Source organism: Coloeus monedula (assembly GCF_965178545.1).
Source record: "Coloeus monedula genome assembly, chromosome: 21".
Classification (NCBI taxonomy): domain Eukaryota; kingdom Metazoa; phylum Chordata; class Aves; order Passeriformes; family Corvidae; genus Coloeus; species Coloeus monedula.
The window spans coordinates 8,082,222-8,105,038 of record NC_138801.1 but is presented as its reverse complement, the minus strand read 5'-3'; the positions used below and the strand labels follow the sequence as shown (position 1 = coordinate 8,105,038).

At 45.5% G+C, this 22,817-nt stretch overlaps 1 protein-coding gene across 1 annotated transcript in view; it reads left to right on the top strand.

Moving 5' to 3' along the window:
• Window positions 1–22,817, top strand: part of PAPPA (pappalysin 1) — a gene marked incomplete at both ends in the record, with an annotated part of 174,395 nt that overhangs the window by 79,145 nt on the left and 72,433 nt on the right. The window contains 2 exons of the mRNA XM_082295308.1: window positions 11,846–11,974; window positions 13,566–13,657. Coding sequence (XP_082151434.1) covers window positions 11,846–11,974; window positions 13,566–13,657 — 221 coding nt within the window. The remainder of the gene's footprint in view (window positions 1–11,845; window positions 11,975–13,565; window positions 13,658–22,817) is intronic.

The following is a 22,817-nucleotide window of genomic DNA, read 5'->3' as shown; positions in this document are numbered from 1 at the left end:
TTACCCCAGAGAGGCCTTGCCTTGATGTGTGTGAGGACCTCCCACGCTTTTTTTGTGGGTACATCCCCCTGATGGTTCATAGTTTTCTTGCAATTGAATAAATCATAGAATCATAGAAACATAGAATGCTTTGGGTTGAAATGGACCTTGAAGATCATTTCATTCCAACCCCCTGCCATGGGCAGGGACACCTTCCACTAGACCAAGTTGCTCAGAGCTCCATCCAGCCTGGCTTTCCACTTAACTGCTCTCTTCCTCTCTCACTTGCAATAAAGAGTTCCCAGTTTATTCTGAATTTCTTGGTCCTAACATGTATATGATTGTCTTATACCAATATATGGACCATTACAAGACATCCAGACCTGTAAGTTATTAATTTCTGCATTATAACTCCATCTTTCTCTGCACTGACTGAGCCTTTTTACCAATTCTGTATGTCTGTGAATACTCGAGCTTCTGGGGTTGATCTTTATTTGCAGGAAATGTTTGTTAGTCATCCTCAAAGTGATAACTGAATGAAAAAAATCCATTTTCATTCAAATTTCTCTTTCAATCCAACCTATTACAGCTACTGGGCATAAATGCAAAACAGTGAGTCTCTACTTGAGTCACTGAGTATTTAATGGGCACTCTCACACCACGCACTACCAGGGAACTGCTGTTATTAAAAGCATTTTTCACTAGTCTCCAACTAGGAGGTTTCTTTCCCATAATTGCACAATTCTCCATATTATTTTTCTTTAGTAATGTTAGAGATCCCTGGCTATATCCATATGAAATTTTACAGCTCCTCTCCAGCAGGAACACTTTTACCAAGCTTCAGCAGGAACAGATTTACTCTTATTCACACTTTCTTGCTCATTTCTAAGAGCTTCCCTATCATTAACTTTCCGTGCTAGCTTTCCATGGACAAAGCTATTTTGAGCTTTCCCAAGAAGCAAACATCCTTCTGTCCCACCAGGTTTCTCTTGCCCCTGTAATTTCCAGTTTCAGGTTCAAGAACTTGCCTAGTTCTTCATCCAGAGTCCTTTTGTTAAGGAGTAAATGTTTCATTTTTCCCTTGCAGATCCTACTTTCCCAGCAGGAATAGTGGCTGTGCTGTCACTGTACGAAAGCCTTGTCAGTGAAGAGTTTTGAGTGTGTTGGAGTTGCCTGTGGTCAGTTTTGGCAAAGTTGTGATGTTTGATATGCAGCTGGTGTAGGACAGTGTAGCAGTCCTGGTGCTCAGCAAGGGGCTGGCATTGTCCCTGTGCTGCTCCGAGGCCATGCCTGGCCTTGGCTGTGTCATCAGCTCCTTCCTCATGCAGCCAGTATAGATTGCCCTGTTCCTGCTTAATGAACATGGAAATCCCCCATGATGAAAGAACAGAGCAATACAGGACAATTGCCTGTCCCACACCTTCCCTCCCAGCAGCGGGAAACTGGCCGTAGGTTTGCCTGACCCTAACAGAGGTGACGTGCTGTGGGAAGGAGACTCCTCCACCCAGTAGCAACTCCGCTGCCAACACCCCCTGGGGAAATTCTTTCCTTTCCCAGCAGTGGGGCCTCACCTGTGGCTTGCACGGGTCTGGGCAGGGAGGCACAGGGGTGACTGATGCTGCTCCCTGTGCCAGGTAGGAGCACAGAGCCCTGCTCTGCACCGAGGCCTCAGCGAGACAGGAAGAGGAAAAATATGAAAACTGCTTCTACTCCATCTCCTGTTCCTGCCTCTCTCCTTCACATGTCGTGCTGTTAAATCCCGAGGTAGTGGTTGTTATTATTTATAGCTGCCAGTAGTGTGCTGGGTGTTTCACAGAGGAAATACACAGAGTGCCTTCATCCAAAGAGCTCCCAGTGAAGTGTTGGGGGCCAATGGTGCTGCTGCTCTCAGGGGTGATGCATCTCCACTTGGCTGATGTGATTTGACAGCTGCAAGCCACGTTGTGATGGCTTTCCTTTTCCCTGCTCTCTTCATTAAAGGTGCCAGGTTATCTTGGCGAAAGAAGAAAACCTGCTTCCTGACCTCACAGGCAGAGCAGATAGAGCAATTTTTTCCCTTACCACCCTCTGCCAAATTGCCTTAACCCTGCCCTGGAGATGAGAAAGAACAATTTGACACTCTGTGCCCATTCAGGAGGCAGCTTTTCCGCTAAGCCTGTGCAGAGAGGCCGTTTGGTGCCAGCTGTGGTGATAGATTTGTGGTTCCTCGCTGTTGCGGTTTCTTATGTAACACTGTAACTAAAGATGGCACTTGACAGAATCCGTAGCTCCTGTTCTGGCTCGGCTGAACATGATGCAAGAATAAAGGTAGTAAGGGCGGGTTGATATCTTTATGGGTTTGTGATCCCAAGACAGGGCAGCCCAAAGGAATTTTTAAGCCTGGGCCTATCTTTGAAGGGTGGGATTGTTCTGAATGCCCCACAGCTGCCACTCCTATATAAATTATTCCAGGAAAGAAGGACTGCCCTATTTGGGGAGTGACACTTGGCTTTGGGATTAGCTCTGCTCTAGCCAGGGTCTCCCCAAGGACTGCTGCTACATTGGATTCCCATCTCCAAAGTACCTCTTGGGCAATACACAGAGGCTGTAGAGAGATCAGGCCTGGAGACTGCAACTTAGGCATGTGCAAGTGTCCCTAAAAAAGTGAATATTAACAGCTGTCCTATTATTATCCAAATAGATACTATTAGAAATTGATATATTTAATCACTCCCAGCCAGGGTGGAATTTGAACTCATGACCTAGAAGTAGTAGCAGAGTTTTCAGCTGCAGGAGGGAAAAAAAAAAAAAAATAGAAGGTCAAACAGGATTTTTCCTGCTGGGCAAAATAATTTATTGCAGGTGAAACAGTCTCAGATATGTGGTAAATTAGGCTGTGCATTATCTCATGGATAATAACTTCTCTCTGATGTTTGCCTTCTTGTGTGCATCTTTATTTTGGGCTCTAAATAAGATAAGAAGCACCAGAAATCTCCCAGGAATAACAAATGCATTTTCTTTGCTTGATTGAGGACAGAAATATTGGACAGACACGTGTTATGCAACAATTTAAAAATAACTCTTGTAAAACTTGGAGTGAGCCTCAAATACTGCAGAAGTAGCAGAAATGTGTTACCTACCTTTTTATCAGTCAGCCAATACAGCTTTTCTCAGCTACTTTTGCTGAACTATTGGCCTGATCATTTCCTGGGCATTTTATTTTAATATATTTTCCTAGGAAGTGCATTCCAAGTCTCTGTTAAATTTGAATCTACACTCAAACAAGTAAGGATTTGGAAAGAACGCTGCAGTCAGACTGAAATACCTGTGCTGTCCTTTATATCTTGTGGGATCTGGCAACAGACAAGACAAAAGTGTTCCAGGCTATGCTGGACAGGGCCCTGAGCAATCTGATCTAATGAAAGGGTTGAAATGAGATGAGTTTTAAAGTCCCTTCCAACTCAAACAATTCTGGAATTCCATGATTTTAGATGTATTGCTGCATGGTGTACAACCTGTGAATCCTGCTGCAGGCCCAGGCCACCCATCTTGTGATTGTTTCACCCAAACTTCTCTCAGCCTTTTTGATCAGGATCTCCTTAAATGGATACTGACATTGGGCATCTCCATGCCGATATTCCAATTCCAGCATTCTCCTGGTGCTTTTGTGATAGGAAAGGCAAGGTGGAAAGAAAGCTCCTTCTTTTCAAATGGTACCTCAGAGACGGTGCCTGGAATTCGATATCCCAAATTATCAGTCTCTGAAAGCCCAGTGCAGTAAACCAGATCATTTATTCACAGTGGTACAGGAGTTTTTTAAACTGTAAGACCAGTTGCAGATGTAATGACAATAGAGGAAATTAGCTCATGATGGGATTTTAGGAAGAGGCTAGTGGAAGTATGTTCAGTAATGTTTAGTTATTAAACCATTAGAGATCCCACTGGAGACCATCCAGTAGGATTTCTCATAATCTGCAGCAGCTTAGGGCAAAACACAGAGCCTCTGAGGAGGGAAATGACAAAATGTTCCTCTGGAAGAGTCACCTCATCTCTTCACCCATGTCTGTGCGCTCTGCTCTGCCCTGGGTGTGACCGCACATCCCTGTCTGTCATCCCTCCCTCCTCCTGAGGAGCAGGAGTGCCACAGCCCCATGCCCAGCACCCTGCAAAGTAGGTCTTGGTGAGGAGGGATGGTAGATGTGAAACCAGAGAACACTGCAAACATCTGTGTTCTCTTGGGGCCCAATCTAAGCCCTACTGAAAATGGACAGAATAATTTCCACTGGCTCCAGGAGCCTTCAGACCAGACACTGTGAGTGTTTGCTCCCTTGGCTCTGTTCACCATTTTGGTGGGATTACAGGGAAACAGGAGGGTATTGAGTTCTGAAAATCAGGTCTTGGCTCAGGCCTGTTGAAAAGAAATCCAAGAGGTCAGGTCTGGATTCAGAGAAGGTGAAGAAGATTATTCCACCAAGTTGACCACCCTAAACTAAGGAGAGCCTTCTGCCCAAACTCGATGGACTGGCACAGAGCTGAGGGCAGCAGCTGAAGTGCTCCCAGCCCCAGTGATGATCCAAAAGTTATGGGGAGGTTGTTGGCTCCCAGGGTGTGGTGGGCAGGGTGTGCATCAGGCACTTCTCCTACACTGTGGTGTAACCAGGCAGGTGCTGGCACTGGCGGTACCGCACGGAGACACCACGTCACAGCCGGGACATCGTTAAGGGTGTCAGTAATCAGGCAGTGCTCACACAGAGGCACGATGCAACAGGCAGAGCTTCGTCAGTGACAGTGATCCCTTGACAGCAGTTATCCTGTCCCAGCCTGCCTGCTGGCTGTGTTACTGTTTTCTCCCTTCTGCACTGGGACACCGGAGCGCTGTCCTCAGGTGGAGGATACTGGCACCGTTCCCTCGAAATCGATGGAGAACTGCTGGCTTCCGCCAGTTGGAAATAGGGCTTTCTGCATTTCATGTCCCAGATCTTTCCTTAGCTAAACCACACCAGCCTCCCCTCCTGCATTGGCCACATATGAGCCTCATGCAGAGAAATGCTCCCATCTCACTCAGGGTCTGAGCGCAGCAGTGAAGAAGAAAACACAACGGATTTTTTTTCTTCCTTCCTTCCCTGCTTCTAATAGCAACCAGGTGCTCCGACACTTAACCTGTGTGCTGCCGTGAAATTGCCTGTCTAGTGCAAACACCCATGTGAGGCCCAGGGCCTCGAGGATTTGCTTTATCCCAGGATTTGTAACCTAATCTCAGGGAGTTTGTCCATTTATATCAGCCACCTTAAAAATTCATATTTTTGTTGTTGTTTAAACATGAGAGGAGAAAATTGTCTCTTGACTTTTGTTGTTGTTGTTGTTTTTTTGTTGTTTTTTTTTTTTTTTTAAGAACTATCTTTAAGGCCTTGGCTGCAAACTTTATTTTTTATTAAACGTGCTACTGTGTTTTAAATTGGTAGCAGGGCAAATGCTTGGAGGATTATATCAAAGTCTGCTGGAGTTAATCAGTTGCATATATATCTATAGGTTTGCTACTTACAAAACTTAACAGCTCTTGCATGAAAGACAGAGGAGAGTAGTCTGTGTAAGAAAAATGTTCAAAACCAAATGTGTTTAAGGTCCTAAACAGGACCTGGGTTTCAGAGCAGAGGTGCTACAGGCAGACATGTAATCCTGCCCCAGGGCATCTTGGGCAGGCTTGGAGCTGATCTGAGCTGCAAATGCACCTCAGAGGGACAGATGAGCAGCTGAGTTGCAGTGGTTTAAACCTGGAGTGTTTTGCTGGGTTACTTGAGATTTACACGTACAGAAGGGAAAGCAGAGCTGCAGACTAATTGCCTGTTTTGGATTTGTGGTGATTATGAGAGTTGGTGGTGGCTTTGGTTCATAGAAATATTCCAAGGATCCAAGGATATTTTCCTTTTCTAATGCATTGGATCCTTTAACCTCTGACTTCAATCCCAAACCTGTGGGTTATTGCATAAGTGGGTAAGGTGGCTGGTTTAGGTGTTAGTTCAACTTTCTGACACAGCCAGAAGCAAAAATTGAGTCTGGGCTTCAGAGAGCACAGAGTCCTGCTGAACGTACCCACCAAGTGTTCAGCTGAGATTATCTGTTCAGGTCGTCGGCTGCTTCGTCATTCTTCCTTGGAAACACCCAGTTCAGGTTTAAGTTGGATTTGGGAGCAGAAATTCACCATATGGTCCCCAGTCTCCCATCCAGCCCCTGAGTGTTCATTCAGTACTCCAAATACCATTTTCCTGTGCTTGTAAACAAATCATAAAAAAGCTGGAGGGCACAGAGCAAACCTGCGGCCCCTGTTGGCACGTCTCTCCTCATAGATAGAGAGACAGAAAAGCCTCTCCAAGGCTGTTTCCTTGGCATTTATGTCTTCTGAGTCAGCTCGGTATCTGAGAGAGAGGCAAGAGACTTGTTTTGAGGCCTTTGCACCTGCCATGTTGCTGGGCTTATCCAAACAGGGAGAGCTCGGACCACAGCTGAAATAACAGCCCGGCACAAGAGCTCGGGATTTTTGACGTCCTTCTTGTGTTTACAGCATCCCACCCCTCCTCTCTCCCAACTGCAGAGTTGGGCAGGAATTCTCTTCATTATCTTCTGCCATGCTTCTCATGCCATTTTTATTAAAAGAAGGCAGAGCCAGGGGGAGCGTGTGTGAGAGGAGAGAAGAAGAAGAAAACAGTCGTATTTGTGCAATCAATGGCAATGAGGGGAAAAGAATGGAAGCTGGGGAGCAGACCTTTTTGGGTTGTCCTAAAGTAGCCTCATTCCCTGGCTTACTCTTTATCACTTGCTTTTGGAGCACCTGAGGATAGTGAAACCTGTACAGACCACGGTGTTAGTGGATATTTGGGGTAATTTGGGACCTCTGGAATTGGCACTGGGTGTTTCAGAGGCTGTGAGCAGCATGTGGGGACAGACTGGACAGCTCCAGGCTGAGTCTGACAGACCTTCAGCTCTTCTGTTTGTGGCTGTAATTCAGTCCACCCTGGCAGCTGATCTAAAGCATTGCAACGAGGGAAGATGTGGGGTTGCTGCTGTTTGCTGCCAGCAGATTTCCTGTTTTGCTCTGCAAGGCTTCCTTGCTAGAGAAGAAGAGCAGAGGTGACAGTGTTAGAGGGAAACAGGGGTGTCACTGGCAGGCCAGGGCTCATTCTGGGCTGCAGAGCGATGGCAAGGAAATACCAAATTTTGGCTCAAGTGTTTGGTGGCGGTTTAAGGTCAAAGACAGATGGGTCCTTCATGAGGACACTTCAGGTGCCTGTTTCACAAGACTGGCTATGGCAGCCGTAATTTAATTGGGGATGCTTAAGACCGTGTCATCTTGTCCTTAAACAGGAACACTGTCTGCTTTCATTGCTGTCTGACCATTTGTCTTTTCATTTGGCTCAGCCAAAAGGATATTTTTAATTCTGCTGGAAACAAGTCTTTGCCATATAAGAAACCCTCCTGCTGTTATTTGTAGTAGGAAAAACATATATGCCATGCTAGTAGGAAAGGAGGCATGGGATGCTTGCTTTCCCTCAATGCTTTCACTGCCTCTCGAGTGTGTGCTGTGTCCTCAGATGCTGAAACGCTACAGCGTGCACAGAGCAGATATGGATAGGGCAGTGCCAGCCCTTGCAGGTCTGCTGGAACTCAAGGGTATGAGTGTTTCTTCTGTCAACTCAATGATCCTTTGAACCCACCTTGGTCTGAGTCGAAAACAACTTCCCACAGGTATAATTTTTCCCATTAAGTTTTCCAGGAACACCCTAACTGAGAGCAGAGGTCCCTTGCCTGGGGGAGAGAAAGCAAGATTAACTCAAATATCCAGCCTCCCCAGTAAAAACAGGAAAAGAATTAGAGGGTTCTATATGCCTGACCCTGGATCCGCCACTTGCCACAACAGACAGGAAAGTTGCCCTCGTGGTATTTCACATGGCACGTCCTAATTCCCCCTCTAAGAAGAGGGCTTGAGTCATTGCTTTTTAATAAGGCTGCCTCCCCACAGGCGGAAGCTGCAGCGATCAATGCGGCTTACTCAGTTCTGGAAAAGGTCATTAAAAGACCATAGATATAAATTTAAAGAGTGTTTGTTCACATCCTTGATGTTAAAGATGTTCGTCTCTCTCACTTCCTTAAGTAGCATCTTACGGAGCTGCGGTGCGCCGGGTCCCGCCTGGCAGTGGAGTGGAAAGTGCCCCTTGTTGCTGTCACTGTGCCACCAGCTCCCAGGGAAGGTGGGAGAGGAAATAAACAGTCAAAAATCACACTTTTATCACCACTAGGAGCACAGCTTGTCTTGCTGACATCTCCAGATACAATCTGTAATATCGACCTTGGTATCCTATCACTATAGAGAGGGGATAAACTCTTCCCCTCCCTGTTTTTGCCTTCCTTCCTCCCTCCCTCACTATGGGACTGGATTACTGCCTGCAGTACTGCACATATCATCCCTTTAGCAGCTACATTTCTATAAATGTGGGCACTGTGAAGGAATGCTAGAACTCTCAGTTGCTGCCAATATGACACATTTAACAGTTCAGGAGGATATAAGTATCTCACGTTCCAGTTGTTGAAAAGTGAAATGCCACATCCAGCTCAGTCCACTTTTTTGTCACTGTTGCATCAGGCCAGGGTGGGTTGAAAGCATGATGGCTTCAGTTTTGAGTTTCTAAGGTGGTTTTGGTGTTCCAGTCCTGCCACATCTCCAGCTCTGCCTGTGTGATGCTGGAGAGCCCCTCTGGAGCAGACATCCCATTTCTGAGCTCCTCTGGGCACCACTGGTTTGTTGGTGCTGCCCTGGATGTCACACCCTGGGGCTCCTCTGCTGTCCCCCAGTGCAAGGAAGACTGTGAAGCTTCAGGTTGCTCTTGCCTGGGCTGTCCAGGAGGGGATTTGGGATGAGGATGGGGAGGATTGGCCCCTCTGGAGGCCTGGTCCCAGGGCTGCCATTGCTCTGCAGGGACCACATGTCTCCAGGCATTTGTCTTCCCTTTACTTGTATTTTAACCTAAGACAAGGATATTGGGGTATCCTGAGCATAAATAATTTAATAGCTGCTATTTTCTACCCAAACTGCAGAGGAGTAAGGGGAACCAGGCGGTTCAAATAATGTTTTGTTATAACAGAGATTTTGTTCACCTTCTTTTTTGGAGAAGAAATGACATTTTTTTTTTTGTGACACTAAATTTTAAGGATCATTTGCCTGTCACAACATATCACTTCTCCAAGAGCTTTCCATCTTTGAGAAGGTTGCAGCTGGATATCTCCCCTTCCCAATGTGTAGCAGGTGACAGGGTTAGAGCACAGACCAGTGCCACAAAGCCAGCAGCCAATGTGCTCCATGTCCACAGGGCCCTCTCCCCACACAAAGTTTTCCATTTTAATCCATACAATTAAAGAAGCCAGAGTTGTCCCCACCTAATAACTTCCATTTCAAGTTTTCTGTCTTATTCAATCATGTACACATTCATGTCCAGCCACCTCATAATTCATAACCACCATATTCTCTCTCGTGCTTGATTTAGTTCCAGGTTTTCTTCCATTGTATTCTGCAAACTTCCAAACAAATGTGAGCTTTTCCTGTTGTCCCTTTGCTTACATGTGCACACAAATACTTCCCTCCAGTAAAACCCACATGCAAGACACACTCACTGCTCTTAGCCTACCCCATCACCTGAAGTTATTGGTGGAAATCACACCAAAAATCAGAATCTGGAAACTCTTATTTTGCACTCAGTACTGCAATCTCCGTGCATCAGAAAGCAGCCCCAACTGTTTATTTGTTTTGTAGCTGCCCCAACTGTTCATTTGTTACCATTTTCAAAAAATTGAATCTTTTTTTGTGGTTAGCAGATCCCCAGTGACAAATTCACATTTCTGCAAGTGTACTTGTTAATCTTAAATATTTTACAAATGGTTTTGAGATCGTTTTGAGACAGAACTTGAGAAATAACTGTTCTTTAATAATCAAAGCTTGGCTCTGCTTTGATTTCCTCAGTATATATGAGAAACCTTCCATCTTAGTAAGTGGATTTATCTGGGAGTGAAATCTAGAGGAAAACCCTCATTATTTTACTACAGTGTGTGTTTGGCCACTTTAGTTACTTCCTATAATTCCTTTTTTTTTTTTTTTTTTTTTTTCTTCCAGAAAAACAGTTGCTTTAAACAAGTCCCAAGGGCAGAAGTTTGAAACTTTTCACTTTGATTGAATAAACAGTCTTACCAATATCTGGGTAGACATCTCCCGAGCCTGTAGGTGAATTAAGATACTGTTTGTGCTACATGAAGTCTCAAATTTGGCTAATAGGAGCTACAGACTGTTCTGACAGGAATCAGGTGCAGAAAGAATGAGAAAGCCAGTTCTGTTTTCATTCCACCGAGTTTCAGTCCCATTCCTCTGCCATGCGCAGTAACAAAGAGTCAGATCCCAGTGCTGTTGGCGTGCAATTCATTCAATGCCAGTTATTTTGCAGACACAGTATCCATGAGAAACAGCTTTGTTGTAAAATATAGTGTGGGATATTGGAGTTTAAGTCATGCTTGTTAATTTAATGAATGTTGTAAGGAGATACCTATTTCGTGAACCTGAAGATTTCAGTAGCTCATTGATATCCACTTGAATGGCTTTGCTGCTCTGCGTAGCAGATTTATCTCCTCGTAGTACACACTTCATTAGTAGATGCTTTTTGACCAAGTTGCTGTGACAAAAAGCCATGTATATTGCTGTCAGTAATTGGGGCAATGTGAGCGCAGTGAGCAGAGGACTGGCGGGGTTAGGGAAGAGCTCGGTTGCCTTTCCTGCTCTGCAATTAACCTGATTGATGACTTCAAGCAAATCATTTTGCCTTGGCCACTCCATGGCTTTACAAATCGGCACAAAGAGGACAACTGTAATGACTTTCTTTGAGGAAGGTTTTGAGTTTTGATAGTGTAAAAGACTTTGTGAAAGAGCTAAACATTTTTATTAGGCTTATATTATTTCCATATTGCATATGAAAAATATTATTCCTCATTTACAGATGCACAGGATTTAGGTAATTATGGCTTTGCATAAATATGTAACAGTTTGCTAATTCTTTCTGTGAATATTTCAATGCTAATACCCTGATCCGGTGCTGTGGTGTGGATCCTATTTTTTGCTCGGGAAGAAACCATCTTTTTAACTCTACTGTTTTAATGCCCATATGTGAAGTGAATAACTTATTTGTCCATCACTGAAATATCCTCAGCCCCATTCTGTCTTAACGCTAATCATCACATTCCCACTGGCTCCAGGTGCAGCTGGATTGAGCTCAGGGCTGCTCAGGAAATAATGAGTATTTATAAGAATAATGTATTACAGGGTATATTAAATCCCTTAAATGAACCGTGGCACAAACTTGCTGGTAGCACTGTCCCTGACGTGGAGCAGAAGTGTCCAAGGCTGAACACAGTGAGGCACAGGGCTGTTTCCTCAGGTGTTGAGGTACTGTTGACTGTTGGTGGTGCTCTCAGTGTTTCCCACTGGCCATGGTGAGGGTTGGCACTGCCACGGTGTCAGTGCAATGCTGTCTCTGCAGCGGGTGGAGATGTAAGCAGCAACTCACCAAAATGCATGGTTTTCATCAGGAAATGGTTTAGCTGTCAGGTGGTCAAGAGCTGCACCTATTTCAGAGCCGTGCATAAATCAAGTATAGACAAAGGTAGTGCTGATTGTGCTCACAAGAAAAAGACACCCAACCAAAAACGGATCCCATCAAAACAAGGTAGGAATGCTGGGAGGAGCTGACTGAACTAAACCTTGCTTTTTTGGCAGCCAACCCCCACTTCAGTCCCTCCTTCTCTGCCCTTTGCTGGTGCCTTTGTTGTACGAATCACTGACTTTCCTTTTGTCTGGCAGGGAGCTGAGCGACAGGACCACGTACAGATACCAGGTGGTCATTGTGTCCGGGATGGAGGAGAGCGAGCCTTCCCCCGCGCTCCTTTATATCTCTGGGAGTGGATACTGTGGAGACGGGATTATCCAAATGTAAGTCTGGAGCGGGCAAACAGATAAATCTGGGCACATCTCCTCAGCCAGAATCTGAGACTAGGAAGGAATTGATGACCTCTGATGTCTCCTTAGGTTAGGCTGGCTCTCATCTGTAGATAATGACTCACGTGCTTGATGATTACCGGGATGATGGCATTTAATTGTAACGTAGGCCCCGCTCTCCTGGCACCAGGAGATACAGACAGAGATACAGATAATGGAGTCCAGACAGCAGGATCGATAGGCAAGGACGCTCTGTGCTGTTTATGCTGTTTGCCTGTGTATCCATATCTTTATACATGTATATGACATTTCCTACACAGAGCTGGAGCTGGAAAAATTCACACAGCCTTTGATGCTGTCCTTAGATGTGGTGTCCCATGTGTGTGGCAGCTGGGTAACACCCTGCCACGTGTTGGGGCCAAGCTCCTGGTGCAACCCCTCGTTTGACTGAGCACCAGAGCTGGGATGTATTTGGACGTGATAGATTTGGCCTCTGAGGGAGAGCACTGGGAATTGCATGTTCTCAATCAGCTTCCCTCTCTCACCAGTCCCCAGGCCACTGAAAACGTAAAACAATCCTTCACAACTATGTTAGGGTTTATTCTTTTACTACGTTGGCCCTTAAGGCTGCTGCTTCAGAGCTTCCTGGCATTAGGTAATTTAATTATTTAAACTATGGAAGTAACAACAAGCAAGTGCTTAACCCAGCCAGTATTATTTGCTTGAAATAATGCTGATCAGCAATCACGCAGCACAACTCTGTCAGACGATATACCTGGCAGCAAATATTTGCAGGAAGAGGCCCAACAGGCAAGGAAATCGAAGAAAACAATCAACAACATATGAATCCAGGGCAGTCCTGGAAAGAGAGGTGGAGAAAGACAGATTAATTTCGCTTTACATAACTTTTCTGCTACTGTTATGTTTGCACATTCCTCAAACATCACTTGTGGCTTTGCAGCAAGTGTCAAACAATAGCTGAGCTGCCTCAGGAGTGAGCAGGAACCAGACTGTGTCACAGCTTGGTTGGTTGTGGCCCCACTTGCAGCTGTAGTAGCCCCTTTCTCATCTGGTTCCCACTCTTCTCCGCACACGCTGCCGCAGCCGTGCGGGCTGGCACGAGGCAGGGCTCCATCCCCAGCACCCTCTGCTCCCTGTTGACTGCTTTCCTCCAAGTGCTGTCACCCGGAATAGCCCAGGTCCAGGCTTTGTGCCTTGTTATTCCCATGCTGGGGTCACAGGCTGGCCCTTCCAGATTTAATACAAAGACTTTCAGAGATTCCTGTTCTCTTTTTCCCCACCTGCTGAGCTACAGCCACACCAGCTATGAAGGAAGTTGCTCATATCCTCATCAGATAACAGCAAGTGGTATCCACATGTGCAGGAGGGAACTGGCCAGGCAAGCCTGTGAACCAGGAATGATGAAAGTCCTCTCTTAAGGAGGAAGGGAGAGGTATTTCAGGGGTACAAAGCTGCTGTACCAGATTTCGGGACTTTGGGGTTCTTCAGAGCGATTGCACAGACCATTGGGTTGATGCCACTTCGCCAGCTGACTGCTTTTTGCATGTGTGTGCCCTGCCTACAGAGAACTGGGAGAAGAATGTGATGACATGAACAAGATCAACGGCGATGGCTGTTCCCTGTTCTGCCTGCAGGAGCTGTCCTTTAATTGCATTGGTAAGTCTGGCTCAGAACCCTTCGACCCACAGCGGGCAACAACTCTGTGCAGAGGGCAAGGGAAAAACCAGCAGTACTTTCAGCATTTCCAGCTGAAGAGTTGTCATGGAAGAGAGAAAAAAGGTGGAATTTGTAGGTTTGAAAGGCGAACATATCTTCCCAGCTTCTGGTCATTTTGATGGGAAATTGGTTCTGCTGGCTTTGAAACAGCCCAGGACTTAGGGCTAAGTCAGCCATTGTGGCACTGATCCAAAGCCCATTGAAGTCAGTGGGTGGCTTTCCACTGGCTTCAATAGGCTTTAGATCTGACTACGTGAGAAGACATGAACTGATTTTTTCTGGTAAACAGGAGGAGGAGTGAAAGGGGAAGGGACTGAGACCAGAAGCAAGTCCAGCTGAGGTCACACCTCCTTTGAGTTGCAAATCAATATCTGAGGATCAAAGGTCTGGCTAATCCCCTTTTTCAGAGGTGAAAACTACTTAATCAGATTTCATTTGCAAGCCTGGTTTGCTCTGATTAGCAAAACCTGTAAGCACAATGGCCGGAAGATGCTCGAGCTATCGGGGCTGCAGTTGCGAGCTTTACATATTTATTAAACTCTCTAGGAATGCTGGGGACAGAGAAGGGAAATGGAGACCAATTTACACTGCACCTTCTGTGGAGTTGCTTTTTATACCGAGGGCTCTGTGAGGTCTGGGAAAGGACGAAACTTGCAGAGCTTCAGGAACCAAGGTTAATGTTTATAAAGGATCAGCTTTTCCTCAAGACATTTTATGGGATTCCTTATCTGGACTGACCAAGCAAACACTCTGTCCCATGTTGTCCCATGCCTTCAGCTCAGTGGATCAGTCCTCAGCAGATAATACAATGTTGGCAAGTCTGAAATTTGCTCTTTTTGGCAATTTGACCATTATCTCTTGTGCCTGGAGCAACATAGAATGGACCTCACAGGCACCATGTTTCCCTTGGGTGGTAAACTGGGGGCTGCTTGGCTCATCAGAACAGCTACATTTTACTTCAGCATCCCACACTGTGAGACTTGAGGCCCAATTTGGTGATGTAGTTATTTACATATGTAAGTAGTTCTATTGAAATCGGGCATATTTATGGTCGAGGCTAATTGTGACTATTGGTGGTCTTGAAGTTACATTTGTGTTGCAAGTAACTTGCTGCCTTAGAGCCCCAAGCACTGACAGATTTTAGTCATAATATTTTGAAAGTGGGATAAACACTTACGCAAACGCTTTGGGTTCCCCAGACATCAGGCGTGGCGTGAGGCTGGTTCCAGCAAGGGTTTGGGCTGGTGCTGGATGGTTGTGTCTGTATCACCCTGCTCAACAGCAGAGCTGAATTCCTTGGTCCAGGTCTGTGCTTTGACCGCATCCCAGCGTTACATTAGGACATGACCCAGGTCCTCCCTTGTGTCCATTGGTTTTCCAGGAAGCCAGGTGATGTGGGCTGGGTGGGAGCTGCAAAATGCTCCAAAAAAGTCCACGGACAGGAGTAAGAGTGGGGTGTCCCAAGCCTTGGACCACACAGTGGTGTTCTTCCAGGGGCATGCAGGAGTCTGCTTTATGCCTTCGTACATAAAATCATGGAATTGGTTATGTTGGGAAAACCTTTAAGATCATCGAGTCTAATTGTATCATCCATCCACTATCATCCAACCATTCATCCCCCGCTCATCTCCAGGAGCAGCAGCAGGACTGCCTGAGAATGTGGGACAGAGCTGTCTGACAGCAGTCTGACTAGAAAATGAAGCAACTAAAACATACAGATTTTTCTACTCCATGACAGAGGAAGTGGGTTTTCAGATTTGCTTGTGTTGGAAAGGAGAGGGGAATTCCAGGGGCAAAAAAGTTGTTTGTTTGTCACGGGCTTTGGAAGGTTGTGGTTTGCACAGATCCTGGATTACAAAACAAATGATATCAAATTGCTTGTGAAATATTGAATATAGGGGACTCAGATGAATCAAATTAGCTGAATCAAAGGGAAGGTGCAGGAACAGAGACTTTACAAATGCTTTGTTGGGTGACTTTACAGTCGTACTGGTGTGACTGCTGTGGTGGTGATGGGCTCAGTGTGTGTGCAGGGTCTGTGAGGGCAGCCCCACTGCTGTTTTCAGGCAAACGCTGCCTTCAGGTCTCTAGGACAGGCTCAGAGGAGGTAATACCTGTGAAACACATCCTGTTGGCTCTTGTGGTAGCTGGACCACCGTGAGTTATGACCCCAAGAGCTAAGGAGACACTGCCAGTTTGTCTTTCAGACAAATGAACAGTGCTGATTTATATTCTTCTTAGCATATCAGGTGCTAAAATCTCACCAGAACATATAAAGATGTTGGGGAAGTGAGTGGCTGCACATCCTACATAATAAATAATAGTAAAAAAGAGCAGAAATTCAGCATTCTCCATAATCTAACAATATCAGACCTAATCCTCTGCCTTAAGCTGAACAAAAGTCTTCTTTGATATCGGTGGGGTGTTTTCCTGGAAAATACAGAATTCTTGGGTTGTCATTTGAGGAGCAGAAAAAAATAAGCGTAATTTATTTCCATGTTTACAAGGCTAACACATGTTATAATCCTGTAGAACAACAAGTAGTTATTTCAGAGGGTGTTATTTTTTCAGTGATGTTCTTGTTGTATTATGTAGCTCTTTAGAGCCCCGGGAATCACTCCCCTTCACCAAAGAATTCAGTGAGCCTCAAACACATGTTCAGAGGCTTTGCTGAATCGGGGGCCTCAGGGTTTGATCTTGCAAATGCTTTCTTCCAGGCATGTTTCTGAACTACCACAAGGCATTCTTTAGACTTCAGCAAATCTAACCACAACAGTGAATGCAATGCTCGTCACAAATTGTCTGCAGGATTGGGTCCCACGTGGCTGGAAAGAACCGCTAAACATTTTGTTTGCTAAAGACAGGGCTGAAGGGGCATCGTGGGCGGGTTCCAGAGGAGGAGGTTTGATAGCAAAGCCCAAGTGAGCTCCTGCCTCCTAAAGCAGAGACCATGCAAGTCGCCTCACTTGGTAGGAGAGAAATACAACAGAGCCCGCAAGCACCACCAGGCTTTAGATTCAGAGCCATGAATCACAGAATAATTTAGGTTCAGAGGACTCTCTGGAGGTCTCTGGTCCAAGGAGGGCCAACTTCAAAGTTAGAGCCAGCTTCAAAGTTGGAGCGTGTTGCTCAGGGTCATGTTCAGCTGCATTCTGGATATTTCCAGGGATGGAGGCAGCCTGTTTGCAGGTGTCCCTCTGCCTCTCTCGCTCCCTTTGCCTTTTAGGATCATGGGGTTTATGGGCTTTTTTAATTGGTCCAACTTTCCTTTGACTAAATGGCACAAGGCTCTCAAGACACTTTGCGCTAGTGCCTGTAATAAAATTAAACTTCTTTTTATTTTTTGTCTTGCTTTTGTTTTTCCTCCTTCTTTCCTCTCTAATCAGATAACAGTGGATCAATCTGCTCTGCCAGGGAGGAGGGGTGCGGGGGAAGAAAGGAGGGAGGCAGGGAAGAAAACTGTGTGGTCTCACTGTCAGGCTGTCCTGGCCTTCTCCGAGCACAAAGCCGAGGAACAGAAAACAGAAAAGATTAATAGCATTTTCTTCCTGCAACATGCTGAAGAGCGACAGTGAGATTAATTAATTAATTAATGGAAGCATCTGGCATTGCTCCGTTTTTTAAGTTCTGCAGCACTCTCACCCTTCCCAACCTGAAATTTATCATCTCTACGTTTCCTCCCCCCACCCCGCTTCATATAGCAGGTTTTGCATATTTTTATCTTTTCCACACAGAATTTGGTCCCACAGGGAAAGTTTCACTTTGCCTTTGGATTTGTAGGAGACAGGCGATTCAGAGCCGTGTCCGTGTGACTGATGCACCCCTCTCCTACCTCTGGGCTGCTTTCCTTTCACCTTGCTCCTGATTACTCCCGGGATAACTGATTTTTGTGGTTACCGCGGATCTCAGCCAAGTTCAACCCGACGTGTCCTGTGTAAAACAGACCCCATTTGTAAGAGTTATGATTCGCAGTGGTGGGAACCTGGGGCTTAGCACTTGATCCATTCCCAGTGGAGTGTTGAGAAATGGGTGTCTGAGGCACAGCTGAGCACCTTGTCCTTGGCGTGCACTCTCCCACACACCAGCACTGTACACCCAGATATATGTGGGACGTTGAAAAAGAGCCCGGCTTTCATTTGCATTCCTTTTGTGGAGTGGGATGTGCATTATGCATTGATTTAGCTCACCAGGGCTGAAGAAAGAGAAGGATATAATAAAAAAGATGCAGAGATCAATAAAAAGGGAGGGAGCGGGAGAGAAAGTAATATGGAAAGAGATGAGTAAAGACTGATAGACACATTGAAACACAGCTGCGAAGTAACTCCAGAACTTCTATCTCCCCTTAAGTTTGCCAGGTAATTTATGTGGTTTTCAGACACATCTTATTGGTGTTATTATTGCGACACTTTATCTCCTTTTCTTATAAGGGACTCTTGGCTAAAGCCTTTTCACAGCAAAACAGGGCAGCACTTCCACTGACTTCCACATGTGAATGGTCACCCTGAAGAACAGGAATGTTTCAGGTTAGACACACATCTTGGTGGTGTGTTGGATTAGGGCCTCAGGGATGTAAAATACAAAGAAAAGGCACAGAGCAGAGGCAAAGGGAAAATAAATATATCTAGCTCTTGAATTTACCACCAATTTCTGGCATGCTTGAAACGTTAGTCACCAGTGGCTGCTCAGGGAGAAGTATGATTTTAATTTGACAATGATCCTTAAACACCTTTTCTTTCGCTCCTACTTGGCCCAAAATGTTTTTCTGCTACCTTACAAATCTGGATCTGTCCTCCTCCTCAGAGGCCTCTCCCTCCAGCTGTGAGCCTTACCTTTGTGGGAGCTCTATCCTTTACCTCTCCCATTATCCATAAATTAAGCATAGCACTTTCCCCTAATCTTATTGTTTGGCGGGCTGCATTGCATTCAGGGAAATGATTAATATTCATGAGCTTGCTATCTCTGTTTGGTGCATAATCCTCTGGGGAAATTGCAGTGTTAAATGAGTGACACAAACCTAATTTTATATGTCTTTTCTTTCCTTTCTTTCTTTTTCCTTTTTTCCCTTTCTGACAGAGAAGTAATGTGCTTAAAATAAATTGATGGATGACCATCCATATTCATTGTGGGCATGCTTTGAGAGTGCTCCCATCCTCTCCCCCTCCTTTCCTCATACTACTGCACAGGAACACAGCTTTGGCTGCCCAAACCGTGGCCCCACACAGCAGCTAATGGTGATTTTGCCTTCTTTCACCAGCATTAAATAGGCCTTGGCTGACCCTGCCGAGGGCTTTCAGTAGAACAACAGCATGGGAGAAACAGAGCCACCTTGCAAGAGAAACTCAGCATCTCCCAGGGCATCAATAAGGTGAAAGCATTGACCAAGGAGCTTGGGAAAGAGTTTTACTGTTGTTAAAGCAGCTGAGATTCTATAGCAGAATTTCATGGCAAATAGTCATGAATTTACTGGCTGGGGTTATTCAGATGATATTTGTGCGACTCCTTCAGCTTAAGGCAAATACTTTGAAGCTGACTGTTTCCTGCAGCTCGCGGGAGTGTGGCTACATGTTCTGAAATGTCTAAGCACTCATTTGGCAAGTTAGTAATCACAACATCCTCATAAAGTCTCTTAAAGTGATTTTCAGACTGTCATCATTAATAGTGCAATCCTAGGAGGGCCAGCTGAGCCACAGAGCAGAGAGAGCAGACATCTCAGGCAGCAAAACACAAAGGACAGATGCTTTTTTGTGGGGGAGAATGTGGGCTGGAGTGGTATTTGCCTGCATTTTTCCCTGGGCCAGTGACTCCAGCCCAGCTCAATCCAGCTTTAGTTTTTAGGACACAGCTACAATTAGAGTCCAGCAGGAGGATTACTCCTCTGCTTGTTGCATCCCTCACACACTACTGTCTGTGGATCTGAGAGGCTTCTACAGCTGGTCATACTCCCCTCAGAGCATCTTCTGTGACTCAACAGCAACTGTACTCAGAGGATGATGCTGAGCACAAGACCTTCCTTTGCAGTAACATCCAACCACATGCACAAACATGCACTTTGTTTTCCTTGGGGCATGGCACTGCAGGGTTTGTGCTCCCTGGCTCCTTCTCCCAAACAATTGTGCCAGGTGTCTTGAAGGGCCATGCTGGCCACCTTTCTCATGGTCATAATGGTTACTCCTTTGTGTGACAGAAACCTCAAGACTTTCAGTTGAACATTTTCCAAGTTTAGCTGGTAAATCTGTGTAATATCAAAATCTTCTTGGCACTGCTTTATGCAACCATGCAGGGAGGAAAGCAAGGTGAGGTGGGAAGAGAACATGTGTTGCAGCGCTCTTACAACATGCCTGGTTGCCAGGGGTTGGAGATGGGTGTGTTGGGTCCTGTTGGCCATTCCTGGTTGCCAGGGGTTGGGGATGGCTACTTTGGCAGTGACAGCTCAGACAAGGTCTTGCTACCACTGCCAGCCATGGGAAATATCCTTTCTCTTAAGTGACAAAGACTCATGTTCTTGGAGGTGAAATATCAAATTTCAGTGCTGGGCTCTGCGAGGGAATTGTAATTGCATCTGTCTGCAGCAGACAGATCAATTGCATAATTCTGGTGCTCCGACTGCTATATCATAGCGAGGAGCCGAGTCCCGCCACACAAAGAAAGCCAGTCACGCCCAGGAATGCATTTCCACGAAGCAGCTGAATTACCAGGGATCCATGCACTGCAAAGGCATTATCCCTGCCCGCTCAGCTCAGGAGATGCTCAGACATGATTGTCATATTCCATGGAAAAAAAGCCTCCTGCGAGGCCCCTGGATGTTCCGCAGTAGATTGCGACACCCGCACTGCCTTCATTTCCAAGGTGTCTGTTTTATTTCATTGAAGGAAGACGTCACCATTTATTGATATGCGACTTTATTCGGAAAGGTCTGCCCAAGCTCCGTGTAATGGTTTTCCTCCTTTCAAATCAGAACATCCAGGAAGGAAAGTAACTCTTGAATATTTTACTGTAGCAGGAAATATCTCTGTCTCTGCCTTCTTCAATATTAAAGAAGAGATTAGCAGATATCCTGGAAGCAGGCCATGTTATTCACTCTCTTCCCACTGAAGCCAAAGGTGAAACTCCCATAGAAATAAATGGAGCAGGTTCTGCGGTCACACAGCCGCTGAGTTCATGTGATCTGCAGTGGAATTATTTCCCCTTTTGTGATAGAAACCTCTGGATACATTTCTTCTCCTCTGTGTGAACATAAACACCCGTGCTGGAGATGCCGATTAAGTGACGTGGTGGTAAAACCCTGCTTCTGCAGAAGCTGCTGACTGGTGAGCCTGGGGTTTGGCCTTTGCTGTGTCTGAAGGCCTGCACACCTCCAGACAGACTTCACAGGGGTTAAAATGCAAATCTTGTTCTGTTCCAAGAATTTGTTACTCTGAGACAATGCTTCTGCATTTTTGTCCCCCCCCCCTTTTTTTTTTTCCTTTTTTTTTTCCGGACAAATAGTTATGTGGCATGAGGCTTGTTATAGTTGGAAACATCCCTGAGTAAACAGCTGAGATTAAAAATACTCCTTTTTTTTTGTCTGGCCTTTAAAAAAAATGGTAGTTGCTGCACAAAAGAAGACTATGCCGATGCCAATCACTGTGTCCTGGCTGAAAACAGGAAGCTGCCCCCAGTGTCTGTCCCCAGCACTTTGACGACCCTGCTTGGACATTCAAAGCCTCATTTGAGGATGTGCCCTGTGCTTTGAATTGGATCTCTTTATCTCTCTCTTTTTTTTTTTTTTTTTTTTTTTAATGAGGTGGAAAGCTGCCTATCACAGATAAGTGTATATCCTGCTTGCTGGCCTCTGTCAGGCTTCACTCGTTTTGCTGATGATTTTCCAGCTTCTCCTCCAACAGGTAACAGTGATGGGGAGTTACCTGCTCATCCAGACCTGCTCTGGTAGGTGCTTCCAGTGCTCACTAAATCATCTGTGTCATCTCAGGCATCCTTTCATTTCTGAACCCCAGAGGAGGGATCTGTATTTCAGTACAAAAGGCAGCCTCTTGCACTGTGCTCCAGCAGCTTAGGAAGCAAGGAGGGATGGAGTTTGCATCATTTTCTGGTGCAACACACAAAAGCCCCAAGATTATTCTAGATCTTAAAGCTTGACTTCAAGAGTTAACAACACAGGTCTTGCCAATCTTTTTCCTCAAGTCACACTTCTCCAGGTTGATGCTGCCACGGAGTCTTCTTCAGGGATTCCCAGATGTCACAGAAATCTTGGAGACTGCCTTTTCCCAAAACAAGGGCAAGACAGGAACTTTGGTTTGGCCCCAATGTTTTTCTGCCTTAAGTAAGAACTTTCTAGGGGAAAAGGAGCTTGGGCTGCCTGAATGAAAATGTGTTCCCTGTGTCCAGCTCAGCATCCTCCAGCATCTGTTGTCAATCCCCCAGAGATGCTCTCTTCTGCTGCCAGGTGCTACTCCTGCAGACATTTTACTGTTCTAGATTTAAGCTGGATTTCCAGGCAACTGCTTTTAAATTTTTCGAAGTAATTTTTTCCTTGAGGACAAATCAGATATCCTGTATGTTCCCTTCCTCCGTACCTCCTTCAAATCAGGTTTATCTTTCAAGTGAGAAGTCCACGGCATTGATGAACGCAGTCTGTGGTGCGGGTCATGCATGACCAGTTCATTGCTGTGACCATCACCAGGTCTTGGGAGCCTCTAGACCTCTGTGGAGACAAAAATTAGCTCATGTTGCCAAGGCCATGGATGCATTTAATGTCACAGTAGTTAAGAAGAGAACAGAAAAAGCATTTTGCATTGTTATAGGAATAAAGCCATTAGCTACTTATTCCTAGAAATACACCACTCCTGACACTGTCCTCTCTGGCTCTGAGCCTGTAGGACTCTATGAATATAACTGAGCTCTGTTCCCACCACTGAAGAAAGGGAAAAAGCCTGTTCGTTTTAATTTTGTGAGGGCAGTTTTAGGAAGAAACAATCTGGTTGTTCTTTGCTTTGCTCATGAAAATGTAAAGCTCAACATGTAACCTACCAATCATCCAAGACCACTGGAAGAATCCGGAGTAGAGCTGGTGCTCCACACCTTAAGGAAGAACCTCTGCTAG